The 22,872-nt window shown below is 36.6% G+C and overlaps 1 protein-coding gene across 4 annotated transcripts in view; it reads right to left on the bottom strand.

Annotated features, from left to right (window-relative positions):
- The window catches only part of DNAH5 (dynein axonemal heavy chain 5), a 132,855-nt gene that overhangs the window by 42,431 nt on the left and 67,552 nt on the right, over positions 1-22,872 (bottom strand). For all 4 annotated transcript variants that reach the window (XM_048311758.1, XM_048311734.1, XM_048311750.1 and 1 more), the window contains exons 36-51: positions 21,957-22,135; positions 19,359-19,546; positions 18,583-18,777; positions 17,782-17,916; positions 16,932-17,039; positions 16,048-16,201; positions 14,266-14,412; positions 11,708-11,949; positions 8,023-8,199; positions 7,415-7,619; positions 6,782-6,924; positions 5,922-6,056; positions 4,275-4,397; positions 3,058-3,271; positions 2,208-2,431; positions 29-224 (exon numbers count right to left, since the gene is read on the bottom strand). In XM_048311758.1, coding sequence (XP_048167715.1) covers positions 29-224; positions 2,208-2,431; positions 3,058-3,271; positions 4,275-4,397; positions 5,922-6,056; positions 6,782-6,924; positions 7,415-7,619; positions 8,023-8,199; positions 11,708-11,949; positions 14,266-14,412; positions 16,048-16,201; positions 16,932-17,039; positions 17,782-17,916; positions 18,583-18,777; positions 19,359-19,546; positions 21,957-22,135 — 2,765 coding nt within the window. The remainder of the gene's footprint in view (positions 1-28; positions 225-2,207; positions 2,432-3,057; positions 3,272-4,274; positions 4,398-5,921; positions 6,057-6,781; positions 6,925-7,414; positions 7,620-8,022; positions 8,200-11,707; positions 11,950-14,265; positions 14,413-16,047; positions 16,202-16,931; positions 17,040-17,781; positions 17,917-18,582; positions 18,778-19,358; positions 19,547-21,956; positions 22,136-22,872) is intronic.

Here is a 22,872-nt window from a genome sequence, read left to right as displayed (position 1 = left end):
TTATACGGACAAATAAAACAAAATTTACCAGTTCTTGCAGGTGCATCCCTTAAGAAGTCAACAAAGAATGCATCTGTTTCATGATTCAGCAAAACTTTTGTATCTTCAAATTCCTCCTCAATGAGTTTTGCCACAGCTGTGTGAAACCAATTAACATCTTCTGAGGTTGTGAAACGATCAGCAATAACACATTTACATTCATGCTTCCACAGCTTTATCAGCACCTACATACAAAAAAAAAAAAGTGCTTTTCACAGAATCACAGGAGAATGGGTCAGGTTGGAAGGGACCATAGTCACAAGGTTGTCTGGTCCAACCTCCCTGCTTGAGCAGAATCATCCTAGAGCACATTGCACAGAATTGCACCCAGATGGTTCTTGAATATCTCCAGTGAGGGAGACCCCGCAACTTCTCTGGACAATCTGTTCCAGTGCTCCATCACCAGTCCAGTAAAGAAGTTCTTCCTCATGTTCAGGTGGAACTTCCTGTGAATCAGTTCCTGCCTCTTGTCCCATTGCTTGCCACCACCAAGCAGACCCTGGCTCTCTCCTTCTGACATTCTCCCTTCAGATACTTACAGACATTGGTGAGGTCTCCTCTCAGTCTTCTCATCTTGAGACTGAACAGGCCCAGCTCCCTCAGCCTCCGCTCTTAAAAGAGGTGCTCCAGTCCCTTAGCCACCTTTGTAGCTTTCTGACAGACAGGCTCCAGGAGCTGTGTGTCTTTCTTGTACTGAGAAACTCATTTGGCTTGCGAAGAAACTATACCAACTTAAAAGCTTTGCCTTTATTTCTTTATTTTGAAATCCCATTAACATTAGAAAAAAAATAATATTTGGGAGTTCTTCAGAAAAGATACCTTGAGCTTCTTATTCTGCCCAATAGCAATTTAAGATTATATTCAATTAACTATGGAAGAAGCCTTAGATTAATCTAGCATTCCAAGCTGAAGTGTACAAAGATTTCATTTCCCCAACCATAAAACCATATCCATACGAGTTAACACGTTTATGCATTGATAAACCAGTTTTCTAACTGGTCATTAAGTAGAAAATGGTGGAAATATAAGCATCATGGCACAAATAATGTCATGTCAAACACAGATGTCACTCCCAATTCTACTGCCAAAGTAGTTAGAATAACAATAAGGAAAAATGTTCAAGTGTTTATATTATTCCTTCTCCAAATTCAATATACCTTTAAAGTCCCTTTAAAGTTTGGTCATAGGATGAAAAAGGAAAACCTGTCAGGCTGTTAATACTAACAGCACTGGTTTTAATCTTATACTATTGCTATACAGTAATAGAAAAAAATTCCATGTACTCCTTGAGAATCTTTTGTTTCAGCCTACAGCACTTTGTACACATACTATGTCAAGCCTCAGAACTAATATGTAAATTTATATAATAGTATTTTGACCAGTTAGTTTTTACACTTCAAAAGACATTAATTGAGTGTGTGTATACATACATATATAATTATCTAAGTGCTCAATATTTTTAGCTGTGGAAATTAAAATCCTTTCTGAAGTTTAAATTTTAGATGTAGTAGAATTCAGGAGCTTATTCAACAATCAGAGATGAACCTTGTACATGAAGTGAGTATATAACCCAAATAGTTAACAAATTTTCCATATTTACCATAAACATTGCTTTTCCAGCACCACATGTTTCAGAGCTTAAAACTCTAAATTAGTTTCCTTAAAACAATTAGAAGAGAAATTATGTTTACTGGAAGAAAGATGGATTATGGAAAAAAATATTACTAAACTTGTTACTTCTTCTTCCTTTTAAACCATAAGCCAGAAACCTTTTGTTAGACAGAAATTATGTAGTGACTGAAAGTGTCAAGACAGTAATGGAGAGGAGGAACTATTCAATTTTTTTATCAATATATGAGCATTTTCATTGGGTCAAAGTAAGTTAATTGCTTCTCGCTTATTTTCTCACTTCTTTCAAATAAACTAGCATTTTTCAGTAATAGGAAAAGCAGATAGAAGAAAACTGTTGTGACAAAAGAAGTGGGGTTTGTTACTGTTTTGAAACAAAGTTGTCATTTCAGTTGGTACTATAAAAGCTGCACTAAAACACCTTTGCCTCAAAAACCACTAAAGTTGCATTTTTTTAAAGCAAACTCAAATGCCAAGATAGACTCTTCATCCTCTTTCCTGCGCTAATTATAACAAGGCCACTGATGTGCTGCCCTTACCTGTGGTTCATTGATTACTTCTGATGTACTGTTCAGCATTCCTTGCCAAATCCTTGAGAGGTCTCGAAGGTTGAAGACATAATGAAACTTGGCTGGTGTGGGCAACATTTTTAGCTTGGTAATCTGCCACAGTCTGCGTGTCAATGGAACCAATTTGGCTACTGTTTTCTTCACATCATCTGAAAATCCCCGCTCACTACAGTAGTGCCCTTCTCCAATTACACCTGTGGAAAAGAAGATTGCCAAATCAAAGATACATCAGCACAACACCAAGAGCAATGATCATCTGAAGTTTCTGTTTCTTTTTTTTTTTCAATCCCAAAACTTTTTCCAATTTGTTGAAATGGCTTTCCAGTCTTTATTCAAATGTTGATTCAGCCATTCTTAACACTATTCTGCCACCAGCTCAATGGTTATTTAACTTTTAATTAACTGCCCATTAAAATGTTCTTTTTTCTCCCAAAATAGCTTCCGCTGGCTTTGAATAGCTAACCTCCTGTCTGAAATCAGTATGATCCCATCCATTGTGAAAGTCTAGTCTTTAGTCATTCATTTTTAGCAGCAGAGTCACCTGAGCAACTGTCCAGAATTGTCACTAAAATTATACCTTCATGTCATTCTTACTAAATCTGAGCATACCGAGAGTTTCAGACATGTGACTGGACCTGAAAAACTTACAGACTGATGATGTTGCAGGTGGGGAGTGATTACTGAAGGAAAATGTGCTGGTAAACAAGTCAGAGGGGAGTTAAGCCTCAATTTCAACAATAATGTGTGTAAATAGAAGGATAAGGAAAAATCAACCACTATTTTCAAAAATGGGATGGATACAAAGGTAATTTCCCTTTACCAAAAATTTTGTCAATGGAAGAATTAGAAGGCAGAGTACAGTTGAACACCGAAAATTGTCTCTTCAGCCTCTGTGGAATGTCATTGCGACCTCCCCCAGGGTGGATCATGGCAGCCAAAAACTGAATGTCCACAATGTTGGTAAATTCACCAGGTTTTTCCAGGTTATACAGTCCTTTCTGTTCCATCAGTTGCCTAAGTATCTCATTAGTGACCTGTAAAATAACCAGGTTTTATATAACAGAATATTATACATACAACTGAATGAAATAAAAAACATACTTATATATTTGAAAGACCTAACAAAGAGTATAACATTATTTTGTCCCCTAACCCTCTGTTTATTTGCTGCAGGATAAAAATGCACTGATAGGAATAAGCACATTTGGTAATATCTATGGATAAAAATTGTGGGAGCAGAGGCATACTCTAGTTGAGAACTAATCATTCATACTACAATTTATTCTCACTTGTATGCTGCATGATTTCCATTAGTGTTGGAAAAACTTCTCCCTTTTAGCACAAAATTTCCAGTTTGTTCTAATCAAGCTCAAACTAATGCATCTTTGCATGTTTCAAATATTTAAAAAATATTTAAGTTTCCTATGTAACGGACACAAGCATGGTTTTCAAGCTGAAAACATAGAATTACTTCCATATGAGAGAGTGCAAGATCGTTTTCTTTAGCCATAAATGGATATGCTACATTTCTGTTTGACAAGCTGAAAACACTCCACAGAGTGTACATCCTACAGCTATACTTCTATAGAAATTCTAACATGAGTTTCCAAAGCAATATACTTCAGAACAACCTTGCACATAAAGATTACCTCCATTTTATCTAAAGCAGAGAACACACTTCTTACCTCTCAGGTTTCACAGTATTTTAATTATTGCCCATAATGTCAGTTTGCTATCACAGCTTATGTGCCAAAGAGAACTTATTTTTAATTATAAAATGAATGCTGTTAAAAAACATTATTAAAATTATACAGACGTGTTTTAAGGAGTACTTAAGCTGCTTCTTGCAGTCAGCATATTTATTCTCAATTAATTCCTGACAAAGTAATGTAGATGGGTTCTTTAAAAAAACTGTTTAAAATTAAAGTACTACATATCAAATTTACCCCCTTCTGAATGATTGAGAAGCCGATTTTACAGTATAGCGAGAAAAGAAAAAAAACTTTTGTGTTCTTTTTTCTGCTTTTACAAACTAACCTGATCTCCCCATTCATTGATTATGGGCATGTTCACATCATCAATGAAGACTGTCATCTTTTTGCCTGCAGGTGGACCGTAAGTTGTGCCCATGCGCTTATCCACATAACTTTCTATTGTACGCTGTTAGAAAGCAATTAGCAGCATAGTTACAAAGAGCACTTCACTTCATACATTATTCAATCACTTAAACATGTTGATGGATCTGTTACATAGAATTTTACTAAGTGAGGTTTAGGCAAGGCGTCTGCTGGAGGTAGTTGCACTAGTTCAACTAGAATGTCTGAAATCCCAAGCTACACAGCACTAGGCTGAGGCTGATGTCTACAGTAGAAAAACATGCCTAACAGTTTCATAAATCTGATTAAGTTTCAAACTTTTGTTTCATTTTATTCATTTATCAGCAAAACTGATGATTGCTAGCAATAAAGATTAAATTGAAGATGAAATTCTGGAAGACCTTTCCAGCAGGTATCAGTGTACTTCATAAAAGCATCCATTGATAATTGAACATACATAAATATACTTGATAATTTTGCCCAATAGTAGACTTACCACTACTGTTCTTCTCATCATCTCTCCATTTCTCTGTTCTTCTTAAGGTCCAGTTTTTATTTACTCTATACCAAGTGAAAGCTGACTTAACCATTCATAGTTTATCTTCAGTGTAAACCTAAATATCTGCATTCTTACAGTATGCCTAGGCTCCTGTCTTCTGACACAAGTGGTATCAGTTAGACCAAGATTTTAAGAAGTTAAAGTAATTTAAAAACATGTGTTGCAACAGAATGTTTTGATCTAGATTGTTAACAGAGAATTGACTTAGTCTAGCATATATTTCAGATGTCCTGATCATCAGACTGTCATATATCGTCAATTTAATCTACATATATTTTATAAAAATACGTTGCTTTTTGTTTATAGCCCAATAAATAGAAGGAAAGATCCTAGGAAATTTAGACCAAAATTACATTACAGTATATTATATAACATGTTAGTAGCTTCTGCTAGGCTATAGAGGCAGATGATAGGTGATTCATCAAGCTTATAGACAGCACTTACAGCCCAGTGCTTTGGCCTGGCATACCAGACTGCATTGAAAATATTTCCCAAATATATTGCCAGGAGGTTAAAGACACTTGAAATAATTCCAATTAGTTTGGTAGAAATTTGGACAGACAATACAGTTCAGAAGTTAAGCATTCATAGTTTTTTGTAGAGCAGCTGCACTGCATGTGCTACTTTTTTAATAAGTAATTGAAATGACTGAAAGCTAAATTGCGGACAGCACACTTTTAATGACAGATTGTTGTGGGTAGCACTTATTTTACCCATAGTGTTTAGTGAAGTCTAACAGATCTTCCCAGTTAGTGAGAACTGATATATTTGAGACAAAACATAACATATGATGAAGAAAATAATATGCATGGTATTGTAGAAGTTCAAGAATAGCTCAATAACTACTGAAAAAGTTGAAAGGAACAATTTATTTACAGAAGTCTTAAATCATGTGTTAGGACACTTGGATCATTTGAACAGGTGCTTTTTTATTGTTCAGAATCACTTCCAGAAGCATCCTCCTGGCAAATTATCAGAACATTTTCTGAATCCAGCCATCTTGTATGAGAAGATTAATCACTACTATACCTGGAAAATTAATGGGGTCGTTGCAGATGAAAAATTCAAACTCTTAGTCATGTGGCTTTCAGGGTTATATTTTGACATAAAACCTTTGACAATAACAGTCTTTGCAGTTCCTTGCTCACCAATTAGTAGGACAGCCTAGACAAAGACAGCGTTGAAATAAAATGAAACACAAGAGCTGTGTGTCTTGGCAAAGGCTCAGCAATCCCATTTATCTTTTAAACAGAAAAGAAACTAGAAAAGTTATGTAAAGTGAATTCTTAACAAGAGACATGTAGAAGTAAAATAGTTAATGTCTCATAGATTTTTGCTGGCCTGTTAAAAATATTTGCAGTTAATGGTCATGACAATCAGCACAATCAAACTAACAAGAGAAGGAGTTAATTACTTGAAAAAGGGTTTAATCATCTAGAGACTCAGTATCTGTAAAATTTCAATTGTTTATGTGACACAGTTTTGGTGATGAATAGGGTTGCATAACCTAAAACTACATAAATTCTGTAACTGCCCCATGCAGGCAGAGTTCAATCAACAGAGTCTGATACGAGCCTCCTGACCTATGTGCTTCTCCCTCTCCCATCCATACATGAAAATACTGGTTCTGTTCTGACCTGATCTTAGCTGTAATTACAGTTATTTCCACTACAGAAAGAAGGAGTGAGGGGAAGACAAAAAAGTCTGGAAGCAGTGACTATTCAAGAGTTCAAGTATATTTGCATGAATGTGGCTTCTGGAAACACCATTTCATATCTAAAAAAAAATTAAGTTCTTCCTTTTCAATAACATATTATTTCACTGCTAATCTAAAACTTCTATCCTGTGTACTGTTGGCACTGCTTTGATATGAAATACAGAAAAAGTACCTTGCCCTGTTTTGCTATGGTTTCAATAAGGAAATCCATTCTCACATTGTCAACATTAGGCACAAGAATTGAGCCATACTCTGGTGTACCACTACTGGGATATACATACTCTTCAACGTGTGTATTCCAGTGCATCCATGTACCTAATAAGAAAGAAATTAAGTTAATGTTTTAGAAATACAAGGCATCATTGCTTCCTTTATTGTCAATTGAGTTGACTCATCTGTCTGTGCTTCTGTCTCATGTACAGCAGTCCCTCTCTGTGTATTCAGACTAAAATTTATAGAATCATATAATCATAGAATCCCTCAAGTTGTATCTAAGAGGCTTACTCCTCCTTCCTACGTAAATTATGACAAAGACAAGGATTATCGGGTTTTGTTCACTTGACAATTCATCACCACAAAGTCCATGCAGCTTTTTGTAGCAATATATCCACATTCTGACTTCTCACTGGCAACAGTGAAAAAGTTGAACACATATCACCGGTAAAGTATAGCTGTAAAACAAAGCTTGCTAAGGGACACAAAAGAAGGCAAGCTACAAAATACTTCTGGAGTAATTCTCTAAAAAGAGCACAGTTTGAAAATACATTTTAAATTTTACCCCATATCACCCTGCTGAGTTACTAACCATCAGATGCCACATAATAATCAAACATAGTATCTTCACTGCCTTCTGGGATACAGGGAAGATCAAGCTTTACTGTTGCATGGTTTCGAAGCCAGTATTCCATTTTGCATCTGTCCTCCAGCTCTAGCAATGCTCCTACACTCCACATGAGAGAGAAGATGTACAGCCTTTCCAAGTACTTTGGAGTCAGTTCCCCACCTTGCTCCTGAAGGATTGAGTTAGGTTTTAATTGTCAGCAGCCTGAAAACTCCACTTGATAATCATTAGTTACATCAGGGTAGAAGTCTTCAGTCGTATTTAGAGATGTCTTTAATGATCAGACAGAGTCAATATAAACTGATAACAAATCATCCAAAAATAAAAACAGGAAAACTGCCAATGCATGCTCCATGTGCTTAATGTAAACCAGTACTTAACATCAAGTCCAAATGTGAGATTGTGAGAGAAGTTACATCCCAGCTATTACTTTCTAAAGAAATAGAATATATTCCTTACTAACCTGCATATCCGTTGACATTTCAAGTCATCAAAGAATCCCTCTCAACAAAACTTTACTTAAAATTATCTCCAATACATTAAGTATAGGTAAAAACATTCATGCTACCTACCTTAGGCAGGATAAGGCCCTGAAGCATATTAATGCTCTGCATAATCACAAAGGCTTCCAACATCTCAGTCTTGCAGTGCAGAGACTGAATGCTGAAGTGGTACAAGTCTGGGAATGTTGAAGAATACAGCTGACGCAGAATTTCAGCCTCTTGCAAGGAACATCTTTTCAAAAATCCCTGTTGCAAAGCATATCAAGAGAACAAATTGAGTTCCAAATGCAAGTCTCAGAAAGCTCAAGTATAGTAATTCAAAAGGTTCAGGAAGCATGCAGTGTTGATTTCTTGGGGGGAGAGTGGGAGTATGGGGATTGGGGTAATTAGCAGAAGGTCAAATTTTACCCAAGTATGCATAATTCCTACTAGATGTTAAAGATTAAGAGAACTGAAGAGAAAAAGCTGTGTTCAACAGTACAAAAATCGTTCTTTTCAAATATTTTTTAATCGCAACAGCTGTGAAAGGTATTCAAAAACTCTGCAAAGAAACTATATAATATGTATTGAACACAAATTTGATTTATTCTGCTCGTTATGTCTAATATGGATAGAGGGAAACCCAAAAGATCTGGCAGATGTACAAAACAAGTCAGGCTATCAGGGGGAGGTCTGCTGGTGAGTGTAGCATTTTTATTGTGTATCTCGGTATCAGTAATGGTGGATAAACAAAACCTAAGTAAAACTACCCATTTCTTAAGATCACGGAACAAGATTTATTCTTTGATGCCTTTAATTCAAAGTAATAACACGATTCTTGGAGTTACCTTGAAGTTTTCTCTCATCTGCATGGAAGAATACTTCTCATTTATGTCCCATAAATTTATTTCCTACATAAAAGACAATCACCAGCAAAAACACTTGCAGATTCTTCCCCAAACCTCAAAATAAAATTTGGAACAAACTGAAATAAAATAAATTTGCTTTAAACAGAGGAAGCTTTTCTTTTGTGAGAGTAGTTAAAAATGGAACTGGAGCTCCTGGAGTCTCTAGCTCAAAACTCAACAGGACACAGACCTCTGCAGCCCCCTCTAGGCTGACTTGACTAAGGTTGTATTCAACAACATTATCTCTAGAGGCCCCTTCCAAGCTCAACTGTATTGTGCTTCTATGATTTTTTCTACTACCGTAATAATATTTTAAAATTCTTCTTTTACTTCCCAAAGTAAATAAACTTTGGGACTGATTACAAATAAGTATATATATGAAGAACCTTTCTAGAAATGCATAGGTAGAAGAGAAAGTGATAAAAATTAAAAGGCAGATGTACTTAAAACAGATATCCAAAAATTCACTGATTGTTCAAAAAATATTAGGAGTAAGTAGAAAAGCTGATGAGATGCTTTTGCTTTGGAGAAGGTTGATGAGTAATGGATCAAATACCTCTGATCACTTTGCAAAATCTGCTTAAGAAGCACATTACACAAGAACAGCAACAGGAAAAGTTTGAGAACTATTTCACTGAACTTGTAAGTTGCATATGTCATAATAGTGCATCCCAGTAGGCAGCTATATTTAGTTGTTTGAAAATGGTAAGGATTGAAAATATAAATGTATACAACAACTTCCTGAGTTATCCATATTTTTCTTTAATTATTTTTTAAAGTTCTTCTGAAATATCAACAAATACTATGTTTCATTCAGCATCTGAGAATTAACAAGGTTAACATCTACCCTGACCTGTTGGAATATGTAGAATATTGAATTACAAAATAGATTTAAAGGGACGCATGATGACAAGCCGTCAATATATTTTATTTATGAAGTAAGACCAAACAAACAAACAAACAAAAAAAATCCTATTGGATCAAGTTATAAATAACTATAGGCTGAAATTTTAGAGCCAATTTTTTCAAGGGGGAAAGGAAGGGAAGTTGGAAAGGTTACTTCATTGTGAAATTAACATAATTTGGTTTATGTTATCCAAAATTGAAAAAAAAAAAGGTTTTTCTTTATACTGCTGCTATCACCAAAATATACTAAAATCATAAGGTTATGGATTAAGAAAAACTAGTTTCATACAACACTTGAACACAAATAAATTTAGCCTGCATCTCACTTTAAAGTGAGAAGGTAAATCATGAGTGATAATGCAAAATAAAATGGGGTTTTTTCTGCTGACTTTGCAGCTGAATCTTTAGCACAATTTAAATATCCAAGAAGTGGTTGTCTGCAAACTAAGCAATGCAAGGAGGCAGAGCTGTGAGAGCCTAACATCAGTAGGCCCTATGCAGTGTTGTAAGCACAGAAAGGAACAACACAAGTGGAATCTCAGGGGTGCCACTGTCCTAGATGAATAATTTACACTTACACTTTCCCAAGTATCCATATTTGTTTAAAAAAAATTTTAAGAGTAAAACTTGGCAGTAACATACATAAGGCACTTGTGTTGACTGCATGTATTTGCATTGATAAAACTGAAGTTTTACCAGCCAATTTTTTTAGGAAAGTTGTTAAGCACTTTTTTCATAATAAGAATACAAATATTTTGGACTTGGCAAAGGAACTTATCAAATGAATTAGCAATGATTCTCGAGTGTTGCAGAGGCCTGTGACTGAACAGACAGTTCCATGTGATTTAATATCATTCTAAAAAGAAAGAGCTTTAAACACTGCTAGAAAAACATCGTATCAGCCCTCTGCAGCAACCCTTAGTTCTTCACAAGCAGCAAACCTCCAACTTCGCAATAAGTTAACAGGACGTGGGTGCTTCCAACACAGGCCTGAAGAAAAAAAATCAGAAACCAACTTTTTTTTTTTAACTGCTATTGTCTCTATTGTTTTCTTAAAATGGAAGAACACTGGACTTAAGTGCTGAAAGCTTTGTTGAAATATATTATTGTGGAGCATTAGGTAGATTCTTGGTAACTCTCGTACTTCATCTTTACCAAGATTTTTGCTACATGAAAAAAAAAATAGTATGCTCAAGTCTGCGAATTTGTCACTCACTATATTGTTACAAGCATTCTGTCAAGATTAGGATATATTTTTACTGGATCTTGGAAGATGAAAGATGACATAGAAAAAAAAGACTCTATAAATCACTGATATTTCAATATGTTATATGCTGGTTTTTGACTCCAAAACACACCTAAAATATGTTCTGTTTTTCTGAATTATTCATTCCATGCCAGAGAGACAGTAACTACTGCCTGGATCTTCAGATACTTCGCTTCTAGGAGTGTTAACAGACAACCAAGTAACAACATCAATTTAAAAATTATGTGCTTTGATGCTGCATTGACTTTATTTCTGGTTCTAAATCCCAACTGCAATAAATTTTAAGAAATATCAAGAGGATTTATATTTTCTTGAGGTTTCAAATTCCCCAAATCAACTTGTTTACTCTTTTTTCCTCCTTGGTCTGAAGCTGTACTATGGACTGCCAGGTAGTTAGTATTTTAACAACCGACCTTCAATTGCATAAAATACTTTTAATTACAAATTTATCCCAAAGCAAAATAGCCATGTTTTTAAAAGTGTAGTATGTTACCTATGTTCCTTAAAAAATTATTCACTCTTGTATAAACTACCAGAAACATTGCTATTTTAAGTACTGACCTAGAAGTTATACAGAAAAAAAGGTATTTCATAGTAAAAGGCGCAAAAATAGGTCCTAAAGAAACACCAGTGAAGAGCTGAATAAGTAACCAGTAAAACTTTCAATACAGACACAAACACTTAGCTCTTGTACCTCAAGAATAGGACTCCAGCTGAGAACTGATGAACTCATGAACACCATCCCATTTCTTGAAACTGTTGCTGGAGAAGCATTATCAATATTATGAGGCTCAAAGACTATTTTGCAATTTGGCACCATAGGTATCCGATCACCGTTTGCTAGTGTTAGAGTTCTGTTGTCATCCAGGACAGAATTAAGGTTCTCAATCCAAATAGCATCAACTGGACCATCAAGAACTATCCAGATGTGGTCACCTATAATCCAACATAACAGATATAAAGGCCTATGGATGAAGTGCTAGCTTTTTTCAAGGACCAGTTTCTTATGTCTGCAAACAAATTTTTACCTAATTCTGAGTTTAGGCACAAAGCTATGATCTCAGCTTTTAATACAATTACCACTTCCATCACTCAGTTTCAATTGGGTACTTCATTTTATCCCCTATTGATAATAATTATCCATTCTTCAGTATATAAATTGCCATCAGCATAAGTCACGTTTTTAATACTCTGAAAGTTTCATGAATCCAGTCTTCAAGACACTAATAAATTAGGTTTATTTCAAGTTACATAAAACAACATAAAGAAGATAACAACTATAGATATATTCAAATTCAAACACCATTTATTTCAAACGAGTTTTATGAATGTAGAGAAGTTAAATGAACACTTGAAAAATCCCTCTTTCAAATACTATGCATTCTTCTCATTTGTTCTGCTCCCAAACTTGATCCAGTTTCCTTTCAAGTTTTTCCATCACTTTCCATTTGGTAACAGAAATGTATTTTAAAGCCTGCCTTTCTTTCCTAGGAGGGCCTGGCTCTGTTCTGCTTGCCTCACTTTCGTACTGAGCAACAGATCCTGGCTGGAAAGAGATCTCATCTCTGCTTCTGGCTGCCCACCCCTTAGGGAGCAGACAGTCCCCCTGTGCATTGCTAGACAGCTCTTTAGTCAGAGATGGTCCATCTGCCTTCAGAATCAGTCCTTATTGTGAAGGCCTAGGTGGCTTGGAGCATTGCTATCATTGAACCAAAGAGATATGAAACAGATTATAAACTTTTTATATGTAGAGGGTTTTTATAGCTACAGTTCAGGCATCTCAAGCATGAGGTGGTCTGGAGTCTGACTCATAAAGAGATATTACAGAACCCTTACAGAGTAAATCTGAGGAAGCCATGTGAATGTGCTAATATATACTTCATCTTGAGGGAAAAGATTAAAAAATTAATAGTTAATGTTATGCTACATTCTCAAGGGTGCTACATTTCTAGATTTGAAACAAGCCTACCAAAACTAAATTGAAAAGTATTTTCTATTTTGAAAATGTCTGTATTTTTGAAGACTATGAATTTTAGCATGAAAGTAGTGCAATACGTGTTAGCATTTCATTTTTTCTTTTAAGACATAATGATAAGATCGCATATCAATTTTCAGACAAAAAAGAGAATCCATCTCTCATCAAACTATCAAGGCTACTCTTTTAGTTAATATAGCAGTCTAAGAATATATTTCAGCATAATTTTAGGCAGAATTTGGTTGCCTAAATAGAATTATCTGGTGCCATTTGAGAAGGATTATGCACACTGTATGTGCAAGGCTAGCTGGTATGACAAAACTGATGAGATTTATTTCCTTTTAATAAGGCTACTGGAAGACAGGTAGAAATCCTGACAGTACCCAAATTTTTTATAGGATAGCAGTACTGGGGGAACTGACTTTTACCTTCTACTTTTCTTCCATACCAGGGCCTAATATTCAAAAGAGAGAATTCAGTAAATGCAGTGAAATAGCGTTTGTTACACTACACAGTTTGAACACAAAGCATTTAGAATAGAGACTGTAAAAGGGACAGAAGTTCTTCCAGCAATTTCCCAATGCTTCCATGTAAAAAAAAAAAAAAAATTCCTGCTAGTGTGCTTTATAAAGATGTCCTGAAGCTTGGGGTTTTTTCTTGTATTGCTTTGAATGGAAGTCATTTTCATTATACCTGTATTGGGTGTGGCTGATCTGGAGTTCATTTCCCCACAGCAGCTCTCACAGTGCTGTGCTCTGCACTGGTGGCTGGAAAGGTGTTGATAACACACCAGTGCTTTGGTTACTTCTGAGCAGCTCTGGCACAGCATCAGTGCTGTCTCTTAAAACTCCCCACATCAAGGGGCTGGGGGTGAGGAAGATCCTGGGAGGGGACACAACCAGGCCAGCTGATCCAAATTGACCAAAGGGGTATTCCATACCTTATGACATCAACTCAGATATAAAAGCTAAGGAGAAGGCAGGTGCAGCACTTGTTATTTACAGTGTTTGCCTTCTGGAGCAACCGCTATGTGTGCTGAAGCCCTGCTTCCCAGGAAGTGGCTGGACATTGTTTGCTGATCAGAAGTAGAGAACAAACCTTTCTTTTCTCTTTGCTTGTGCTCACACAAACTTTCGCTTTTACTTTAGTAAACAGCCTTGTCTCAACGTGTGAGTTGTTTTCTGTTTATTTTCTCTCCCCTGTTCAGCTGGGAAAAGAAGTGGTAGTGAAACTTGGTGGGCATCTGGAGTCCAGCCAACTTCAACCCAGCACAATACCTTTCTTGGCTCTTAATGTTTTTCTCCAGAGCGCTGAAAATATTCCATCTGTCCAATCATTTGTTGCCACATCAAGGTGTCCAAACATTTGTGGAGCAGTTATAGCTTTAGGATTCATTCTCATTTCACGATGTGGCTGTCCACAATCTATGAAGGCAGATCACAATTAGTTTTGCATTTCTTTTCAGCTATAAGAGAACTTTGTCAAATTCAAAGTCATTACACCCAAATGTATGCTTTAATATGCATTCACAATTATAAGAACCTGTGTATATGCTTGAAAAACTTCTCTTGCTATACAAAATTCATTAATTGGAGACATCATAAAAAGTAGAATGAAGTTCTGGAACTTTCGAAAGTAAAATTCACATTTCATGGCTTCATTTGGAACAGAAGAGCAGCAAGATGACATTTATTCAAGGTTTAGTTTAATATTTTGAAGACTTATAAAAAATAGAGCTTTAAGATCTTTGATTTGGATGCACATTTTTAAAACCCAATGACTAAATACCAGACAGATGATTGATTGGAGGTTTGGGGTTTTTTGCCCTTCTGTGTGCTTGCATACATCTTAGAATAGGTAAAGTATATGATATTGGCATATTCCTGTGAATTCTCTTAGACAGATAAATTCTATCTAGCCATACCATGATCATATAACCTTTATTTCTATCTCATTAGCAACAGCTTAAAAACTGCTGTGCCAGACATCTTTAGAAAACCCAATATTAAAACTTAACCAGGAGCCAGTAGCAAGATGTTGAAAGAAAGAGCTGAAAAAATTATTTTAAAATATATTCATTGTAATCATATTTCACTAACATGTAACAGAAGCCTGACAAATCGTGTAGTTTAACATTTCATGAGGTTGTGTGAGAAGATCAGCTTTGTAAAAAGTATTGAGGTGGCTTTGTCTTGGTAGTAGTTCACATCTCGGTACTACAAAAAAGGATAGGAAAACACTGCAATGCAACTTTGTTCTTCCTTTTTTTCCTAAAGGGAACATTCATTTCCACTGCAATGTAGAGCTTACAGTGTTTCTTAAGCACAGTACAGTGCTGCATGTATGAGAGGCTTGCTGAACTATTTTATACAGAAATTACCCATTTCTGGAAAATCATATAAGCAGCCTGTGAAATGGGGTAACACAACCTTACCTCAAATGAGATGTTTTTCTCCCCAGGATATGACCTTTTATTTTAATAAGATCAAACAGATATTCGTCAACGAATATTTTTGTTTAGAAATACAGATGACAAAAAAACTACACACAGTCTTCAAGCCTCCAGCCAGGACACAAAATTAACACCCTTGAAGGCTTAATCACTGCCTAAACCAGGAATTTATGGTTATAAAACAAGTTATTTTATATTGCAAAGACCTGTCTTGTGCATTGTGTTCAAAAATACCAAAGTACTTATGATTCGCAAAAGGTTTCAGCACTACCTCAGCAAAACCCAGGGGATGCTTTAATCACTTGTCTGAGCTGCCTGCCTAGACTGTATTCCTCTTTCTTAATGCTTCCAGAATAAGAACTTCTGATAAAAGTATGATAATATGGAAAAAAGGACATGAAGTATATGGCTTTGAATGTCAGACATTTTTATTTTTAAGCTTTTAAAAGATTCTACTAGAATAATTAGTATCTCAACACAAAAACTCACTCTTCCAGTAATATATTCTCACAGCGAAGCAATTGAGGTTTTCTGAGAAGAAACAATGGGGTTTAAAGTTTACAGTGTAACACTTCAGTAACAGTTTACAATATAAGTACTAGCATACCTGTCATTGCTTTCATTAAGGTGTGGATGCAAGTAGTTTTTCCTGCACCACTAGGTCCTAGTGTCATCAATCCATGCCTTACTCTCTGGGTTTCAAAAAGCTGGATAACTTTCAGTTTCCAAGGAGGATGACAAATAAGGCCAGATTCCTCCACCTAAGAGACAGTGACAGAAAACCAAATTACTATTTTTTTAGAGTGCAAAATATATTTTGATGCCCTTAGGTAGATAGATATACATATATACAAATATAGATTGATAGATTGATATAGATATACCTTCAACAGATTGTTACACTCTTTGTAAAGGCTTTTTGTATAAAAAAAAACCAACCCTGTTGGAAAAAGAAGATATATTTGGTATTCAAATATGTATTCAGAAAATAAGGTAAACCAGCCTCTATATACATTATAATCTATCTATTAGATAGATCAATAATACATCTATTTTTTTATATATATACACACAAGATATTCTTAAATTTGCCCTATTGAAATGTTACAAACATCTAATGTGAAATTAAATGGAAGAAATCTCTTTGTAGGTAAATCTTTTCTCAAGTTCATATTCCAGTTGTTAAGACTTTAGACAAATATTAAATCCTGGGTCACATGAGGCAAGTTCGTATACACGCATTTTTTCAAAATGGACCCCGGTAACCAGGACTCAAGAAAACCACAGGACACTATAATCCCAATTCTGTGACCTCCTGAAGAATGAGTTTAATAATAATATGTCAGTGGTAAAGATTTATGGAAAAGCTTACTCTTCCACTAAACAGTAAAATATAGTATTGCCAGCTGGATAGACTCCACAACAATAATTTTCTTAGATGTCACATCATGATAGTTATGCCACAGCACCACGGATCACAAGAAACATCACCTGTTTATCAATGGCTGCTTCAAGTTCAGGATAGCCGGCTTTATCAAGCTGAATATCTGGAAACAGATCTTCAATTAGACTCAGAAATAAGGGTTCATCTTCATCAATCTAGTGAAAATCAGGGGAAACAAAAATCCACACAGATTAAAACCTGTTCTATTTATTTTATCATCTTTAAAAAGAACAATCCCTAGGTCCTGAAGACCTAAATAAATGCTTGAGAACATAAGGAACCATCTACAGTAATCCTCTAGGTGTTAAACACTAGAAGGACACAGCAGAAAGAGATCACGTGGTGCTTCTATTAGTCAAAATAAACCACTAACATGAAGACTGAATTTCTTATAGTAGATTTTAGCAATAACATTTAGAAAATTGTCTGGTTTATTTGGTGTAAAAAAAAAAACTAGTTAAGTATCACAGCAACAAAAGAGGTTTGTTAGCTCTTTAGATAGGTGAGATGGTACTCATTACTATGAATAATAGATTCTTTCAAAAGAGTGACTAAATACTTCAGGACAAAGTTTCTAAAGAAGTTGCTGCATAGGCATGTATTTTGTCACTTATTTCCAAAGGTAGCAGGGAAAATATGGAAGAAAATTCTGAACAATTCAAGGTTCAACCCGGGTAGGAAGCCAAGCAACAGACAGCCGCTCGCTCACTCCTTCCTCAGGGGGAGGGGAGTCCACAGGGTACTATGAGAAATTTATCTCTATCCCAGCCAAAATGTTCCACTCAGAGAATGAAACATTTCCAAGCTAGCTTCAGTGTAAAGGTCACATACAATCTTCTAGTGATCACGTAGCTCCAAAGTGCAGTTTAAATTATTCATCAGGCCCTCAGAACTTACTAGTTTAGACAGGTTCATATCTCTCAGCACACGCATGACAATGGTAGATTCAGTATCTGTGGGATTTGCTCTTTTTGCTGCTCCCAGCGTACGCAGCACAGATAATATATTCCGCAAGCCAAAATCATAATGCACCTAGAAGATAGGTAAAGAAAATGTTCCCTAATTTAACAGGGATTAAACAACTCTTGTTTACTATTTAAGATATGGGTGGATATGTGGGAGAAGTGACACATGCTTCGATCCCTCCAAACATCCATCAACTATTCTTTGGCTGTATGACTATGGGTGACTTCACTCTCCCAGTCTGCTACCATCTATTAAAATCTAAGGTGTGACAGAAAAAAAATGTAATCATAAGTCATTGAATCAAGACAGGGCTCCCAAGGACTATTGAGAAATACTTTATCAGTATTATTTTGAATTCTCTGTGGCCCTTGGACACTGAGAAACATCTATACAAGCACAGGCAGCACAAACCAAATGCCTCTCAATACACTCTGTAAGACCAACAAAGGCTATATATAAAGCCTTTATTTGTCTCAGCCATCACCATTCATTAAAGCTACATCTTAATAATAAGCAGTGTTCTGAATGAAAGCCCATTCTTGCACCGACAGCCTGCAGCAGGAGTTAATCTCCCAGGACAGCAGAGGGGTGCATTACTAAACTACAAGTGTCACTTAGCTTACTTAGTGAATGTGAACACGAACCTCTCCATTTTCCTCACGTGAATATTTTGTGACTTCATATATAGTTTTCCCCTAAAATAATCAGGTTCCATCATATGAATATAATCACCTGCTTTGACAGTTGTTCTTCACACAGCTTATACAGTGTAAAGAATTTCCTTGCCAACACAACATTAGCAATGAAACCACAACTAGCCAATTTAACACGAATTATGATTTGACGATCAGGAACCATCATAGCCACTGAACGGAAATTGATCTTCAAGTTTTCAGGAAGTTCTTGCCGTCCAGCATATCCCGGATTCTGGAGAGGAAAAACAGGTACTGAAGTTGAGTGCACTTTGCACAAACAGAATAATCAGCAAAGGAATATGCCATTTTGGTAGATAAAAATGATTCATTGGCTTTAAATCACATGTCAAAATGAATTGCCATACAGACTTGCCACCATATCTCTACAGAATTTTAGTCTCTTTTACATCCGTGAGATAAGAAAAATGTTCTACCTAAGCATTTCAAATCTGAGTTTGTCTTACAGGTCCTATTTTTACTGGCCACTTCTACCTATATCTCTATGACAATTTTTTTGTAATTGTAGCAAAAAGCATACTTTGGGGGCCAGAAATTGGCATGCAGAAGCAATCTGAAATTGAGATAACTTGTATTTATGGTGCTGCCTGCATTTGTTAATTGCATGTGCTGGATGTTATTGAAACAAGACCCCAAAAACTGTCTTTGCAGCAATGCTCAATGTTCTCAAACTATCAATGAGTTAGTTCTAAGAACTGACTGACATAAGAGTTAGCAAGTACACTTAATATACCAAGTTAGACTGGATTATTGTACAATCATCACTGGCATATTAGAAACTTACTGAATACTTACCATAGTAAGAAAGATGCCAAATTCTGGGTTCATTTCCACATTGTCTCCATCAGTAAAAATGAACCTTTTTTTACGTTTCTTCTTACATGTTAACACAATGGCTATTTGCTGTGCAGCTACTGATAGCACTGGTAAATCAATACGATTGAATTCATCAAAGCAGCCCCAGGAGCCAGACTGAGCAAGGCCTTCAAAGAAAACAGCAACTAAGCATATGACCATTATGTTTTTAACACCTTTTTGGTACAATTCACAAGACAAAAATTAGGTTAATCTACTTCAGGGGGGAAAAAAAGTTTATTTTTGAGGGGTGGAAAAGGAAGAAAGAGGAGAATTTTAATTTTTTTTCAAGTAAGAATATACAAGTTCCCAAAGTCCATAAGATTGTCTAGGTGTCAGAGACTGAAATATTATAGTCTGTGAGTTAAACATTTTCTTAAAGGACTTTTAAACTGTATTACAAAAGCTGCAGAGAAGACTACCGCACCCTGGATGGGGCCCTGACTGAGGCCTGACACTGCTCGCTGATGAAGAGAAGATAAAGTAACAACTCAGGGCTGGGGACATTCACTGAGCACAGGCTTAACACCTCCAGGATGAGGACCACAGCCCCAGGGCTATCAGCTGCCAGGCTCGCACAGACCCTCGCACCAAGGCGTGGAGGGAGGAGAGGCTCTGGGTATCTGGGAAAAGCCTGTGGTCAGAGGTGCCGTGACTGCCCATCCTCCACTGTGCAGAGGAGCCCAGCTGAGGGGTCCTCACCAGGGGGGAGGAAGCTTATCCACAGCAGAAGGGGGTGACATGGCCCATCACAGGCGCCCCCCGCCAAGGGGTCCCCAGACCCTGCACCAGAACACCAGAGATGATGCAACAGACCCTCAGTGTTGCAAGGGACACTGTGTCCAGCTAGCCTCTGCAAGAGAGGCACGTGGACGTTCCCACCTGGCCCGAAGCGTCTATTAATCCATGGAAGTCTGCACTCTTCGGCGTGTGGCGGCGTGTGGTGTGGCAGCATGTAGCGGCGTGGCCACAGCGGCGACGGGGGACCCTCACCACCAGCAGACCGGATGGAGGGGAGCAACGAGACGTCGTTGGGACCCTCGGATGGGTGATCTGCTTCCACTTAACCCCTGTCACCTCTCCCTGTTCCCCCACCCCCACACATACTTCTTTTTCTTTCTTTCTTTTCTCTTTCCTTCTCTTTCCCTCTTTTACTATTAAATAAAATACATCCATTTTTTGGCAACAACACCTAACCTTGCTTGGTTTTAATCTCATTTCTGGGGACATTTTGAACCTTCTAAGTTCTTTCCAGTTTATGCTCAGAGACTTAGCTTGCTTTGCTTTTCTGAGTTTAAACCGGATCGTAACACTAGGATACTATGTTCTTTGGTTTCTTTTCCTTTTCTCATATCTTGAATGTTTTTCTGTCCCTCTTTACCCCCCAAGAAAAATTCCTGCAGTAATTCTATGAAAATATGACAGGTTGTCAATAACTTATGGCACATATTAAAATGAACAATACAGTTGCGTTCACTGGAAAAGAAGTTGGAGGTCAGTCTGTACCAGAACTGCATTTTTCCTCAGATTTTTTAGGGAAAACAAAACAAAATCATAGATACAGTCACTAGCAAGAGTACAACGGTCAAGAATCTCCATTTGGTCTCTAATTTAACATCTGCCATGATATCAATTTCAGATGCCTAAAAAATGTCATCTACACCTTACTTCAGTGAGTTCTACTGACTGTTTTTAACCTATATAACACCTTCCATGCATTTCCTTCTCATTCATTATCCTTCCATTTCTTATTTCCTGATAGGAACGTAAACATTTGAAGGAGACAAAATACTGACACTCATAACAAGATATTAATTACTTGCAGTTATTAAAAGGCTGAAACCATCTGCCAGTTATGCATCAACCTTGTTTTAAAAAGATGTCCTCTTAGCATTTGAAACTTTCATATAATTCATAAAAGCATATAATCTCAGGATATCCTGATTTATAAAGGACTCACAAGGATCAACAAGTACAAGCCCTGACTCCACAAACGCATATCTAAAATTAAACCATATGTATAAGATAGTTGTCTAAGCACTATATGGACACTAATAGGCTTGAGACACCAATGACTTCCTTAGCAAGTTTGTTCCAGTGCTTGACCACACTCTCAGTGAATAGGTTGAATTTCACCTGATGCAGCTTCAAGCCATTCCCCCATGCCCTATTACCAGACACCAGAGACATCAGCACCTCCATCTCCACTCCCCCTCATGAAGAAGTTATTAACAGCTCCCTCCCCTCAGTCTCCCTTTCTCAAAGCAAAACAAACATAGTATATTCAGCTGTTCCTCTTAAGTCATGCCCTCTAGCTCTCACCATCTTTTTTGCTCTCATTTGGATACATTAAAGTATTTTTATATGCTGTTACATTGTTGACTCCAGAACTGCAAAGAGTACTTGATCTGAGGCTATTCCAAAGCTGAGTATAGTGGAACAATCACTTTCTCTTCCCAGTTAGTTATACTGTGCTTAGTGCACCCAAGAAAACAGTTGACTGTTTGGCCAGCAGCTTACCTTTGGTCCACATCTTACCTTTGAAGATCCTCCCAAGACCTCGGAAATCCATCTGGTCTGAACAGTTGAAGACCACTACATATTTTCCAAGGCACCGTCCCATATCTTTCACAGTTTCAGTTTTTCCAGTTCCTGCAGGTCCCACAGGTGCTCCACCCATGTTCATGCCCAGAGCTTGAGCCAAAGTGATGTAACATCTAAAAGGCAGCAATCAATAAGGCTGCAGCAGACACTTTTCTGCATAGTGCCAGGGGAGCTTACACAGGGTCTGATTTAAGGAAAAAAGGGAAGTGCTGAAATTATATTCCACTAATTAAAATTTAGATCAGTAAGGACAAAACCCCTTCACTCAGTCTCTGATGGAGGGAATATTAAGGTTCGTTTCATCATACATAAAGTGAAAGAACAGATAATCCTCAGTTATCAGCAACCTGAAAGATCAAAAGAAGGGAAGAAAGCAGATACAGAGATGCTGCTTAATCTTAGTTTGATTATCTTGGATACTGATCTATTTTATCTGGAGTAGTTTTGAAATATGTTATACTGTGGAGTGCAATAATGAAAGACACCTAACCTTTCCTTTCTCATCCATATTTAAAATTTGATCACACAGTGCATCCCCTTTCATAAATGAAACATCCATGTATAAAGCAGCAAAACACCAACTAATAATTATATATAAAGATTAGCCTTAGAAATTTTTTGTATGGAATAGTTAAGGAAAAAAAAAAAGCAAAAAAACCCTCAACAATGCAAACAAAAAAAAAAGCAAACAAAGCCTTTATTTTGCCAATGATAGGTTATAAAGCATTCTTTGCACTGAGTTAGACAGGTAGATCTCTCTGTTAATAGGACTGCAATTCTTTCAACATCCTTTTAGGTCAGAGATCTAAACACTAAACTATTGCAGTTGAATAAAATTGGTTTTTCTGTC

Source organism: Corvus hawaiiensis, chromosome 1 (assembly GCF_020740725.1).
Source record: "Corvus hawaiiensis isolate bCorHaw1 chromosome 1, bCorHaw1.pri.cur, whole genome shotgun sequence".
Taxonomy (NCBI): Eukaryota; Metazoa; Chordata; class Aves; order Passeriformes; family Corvidae; genus Corvus; species Corvus hawaiiensis.
Note: the sequence above shows the minus strand (reverse complement) of the source record. Positions and strands in the feature narration are given on the sequence as shown.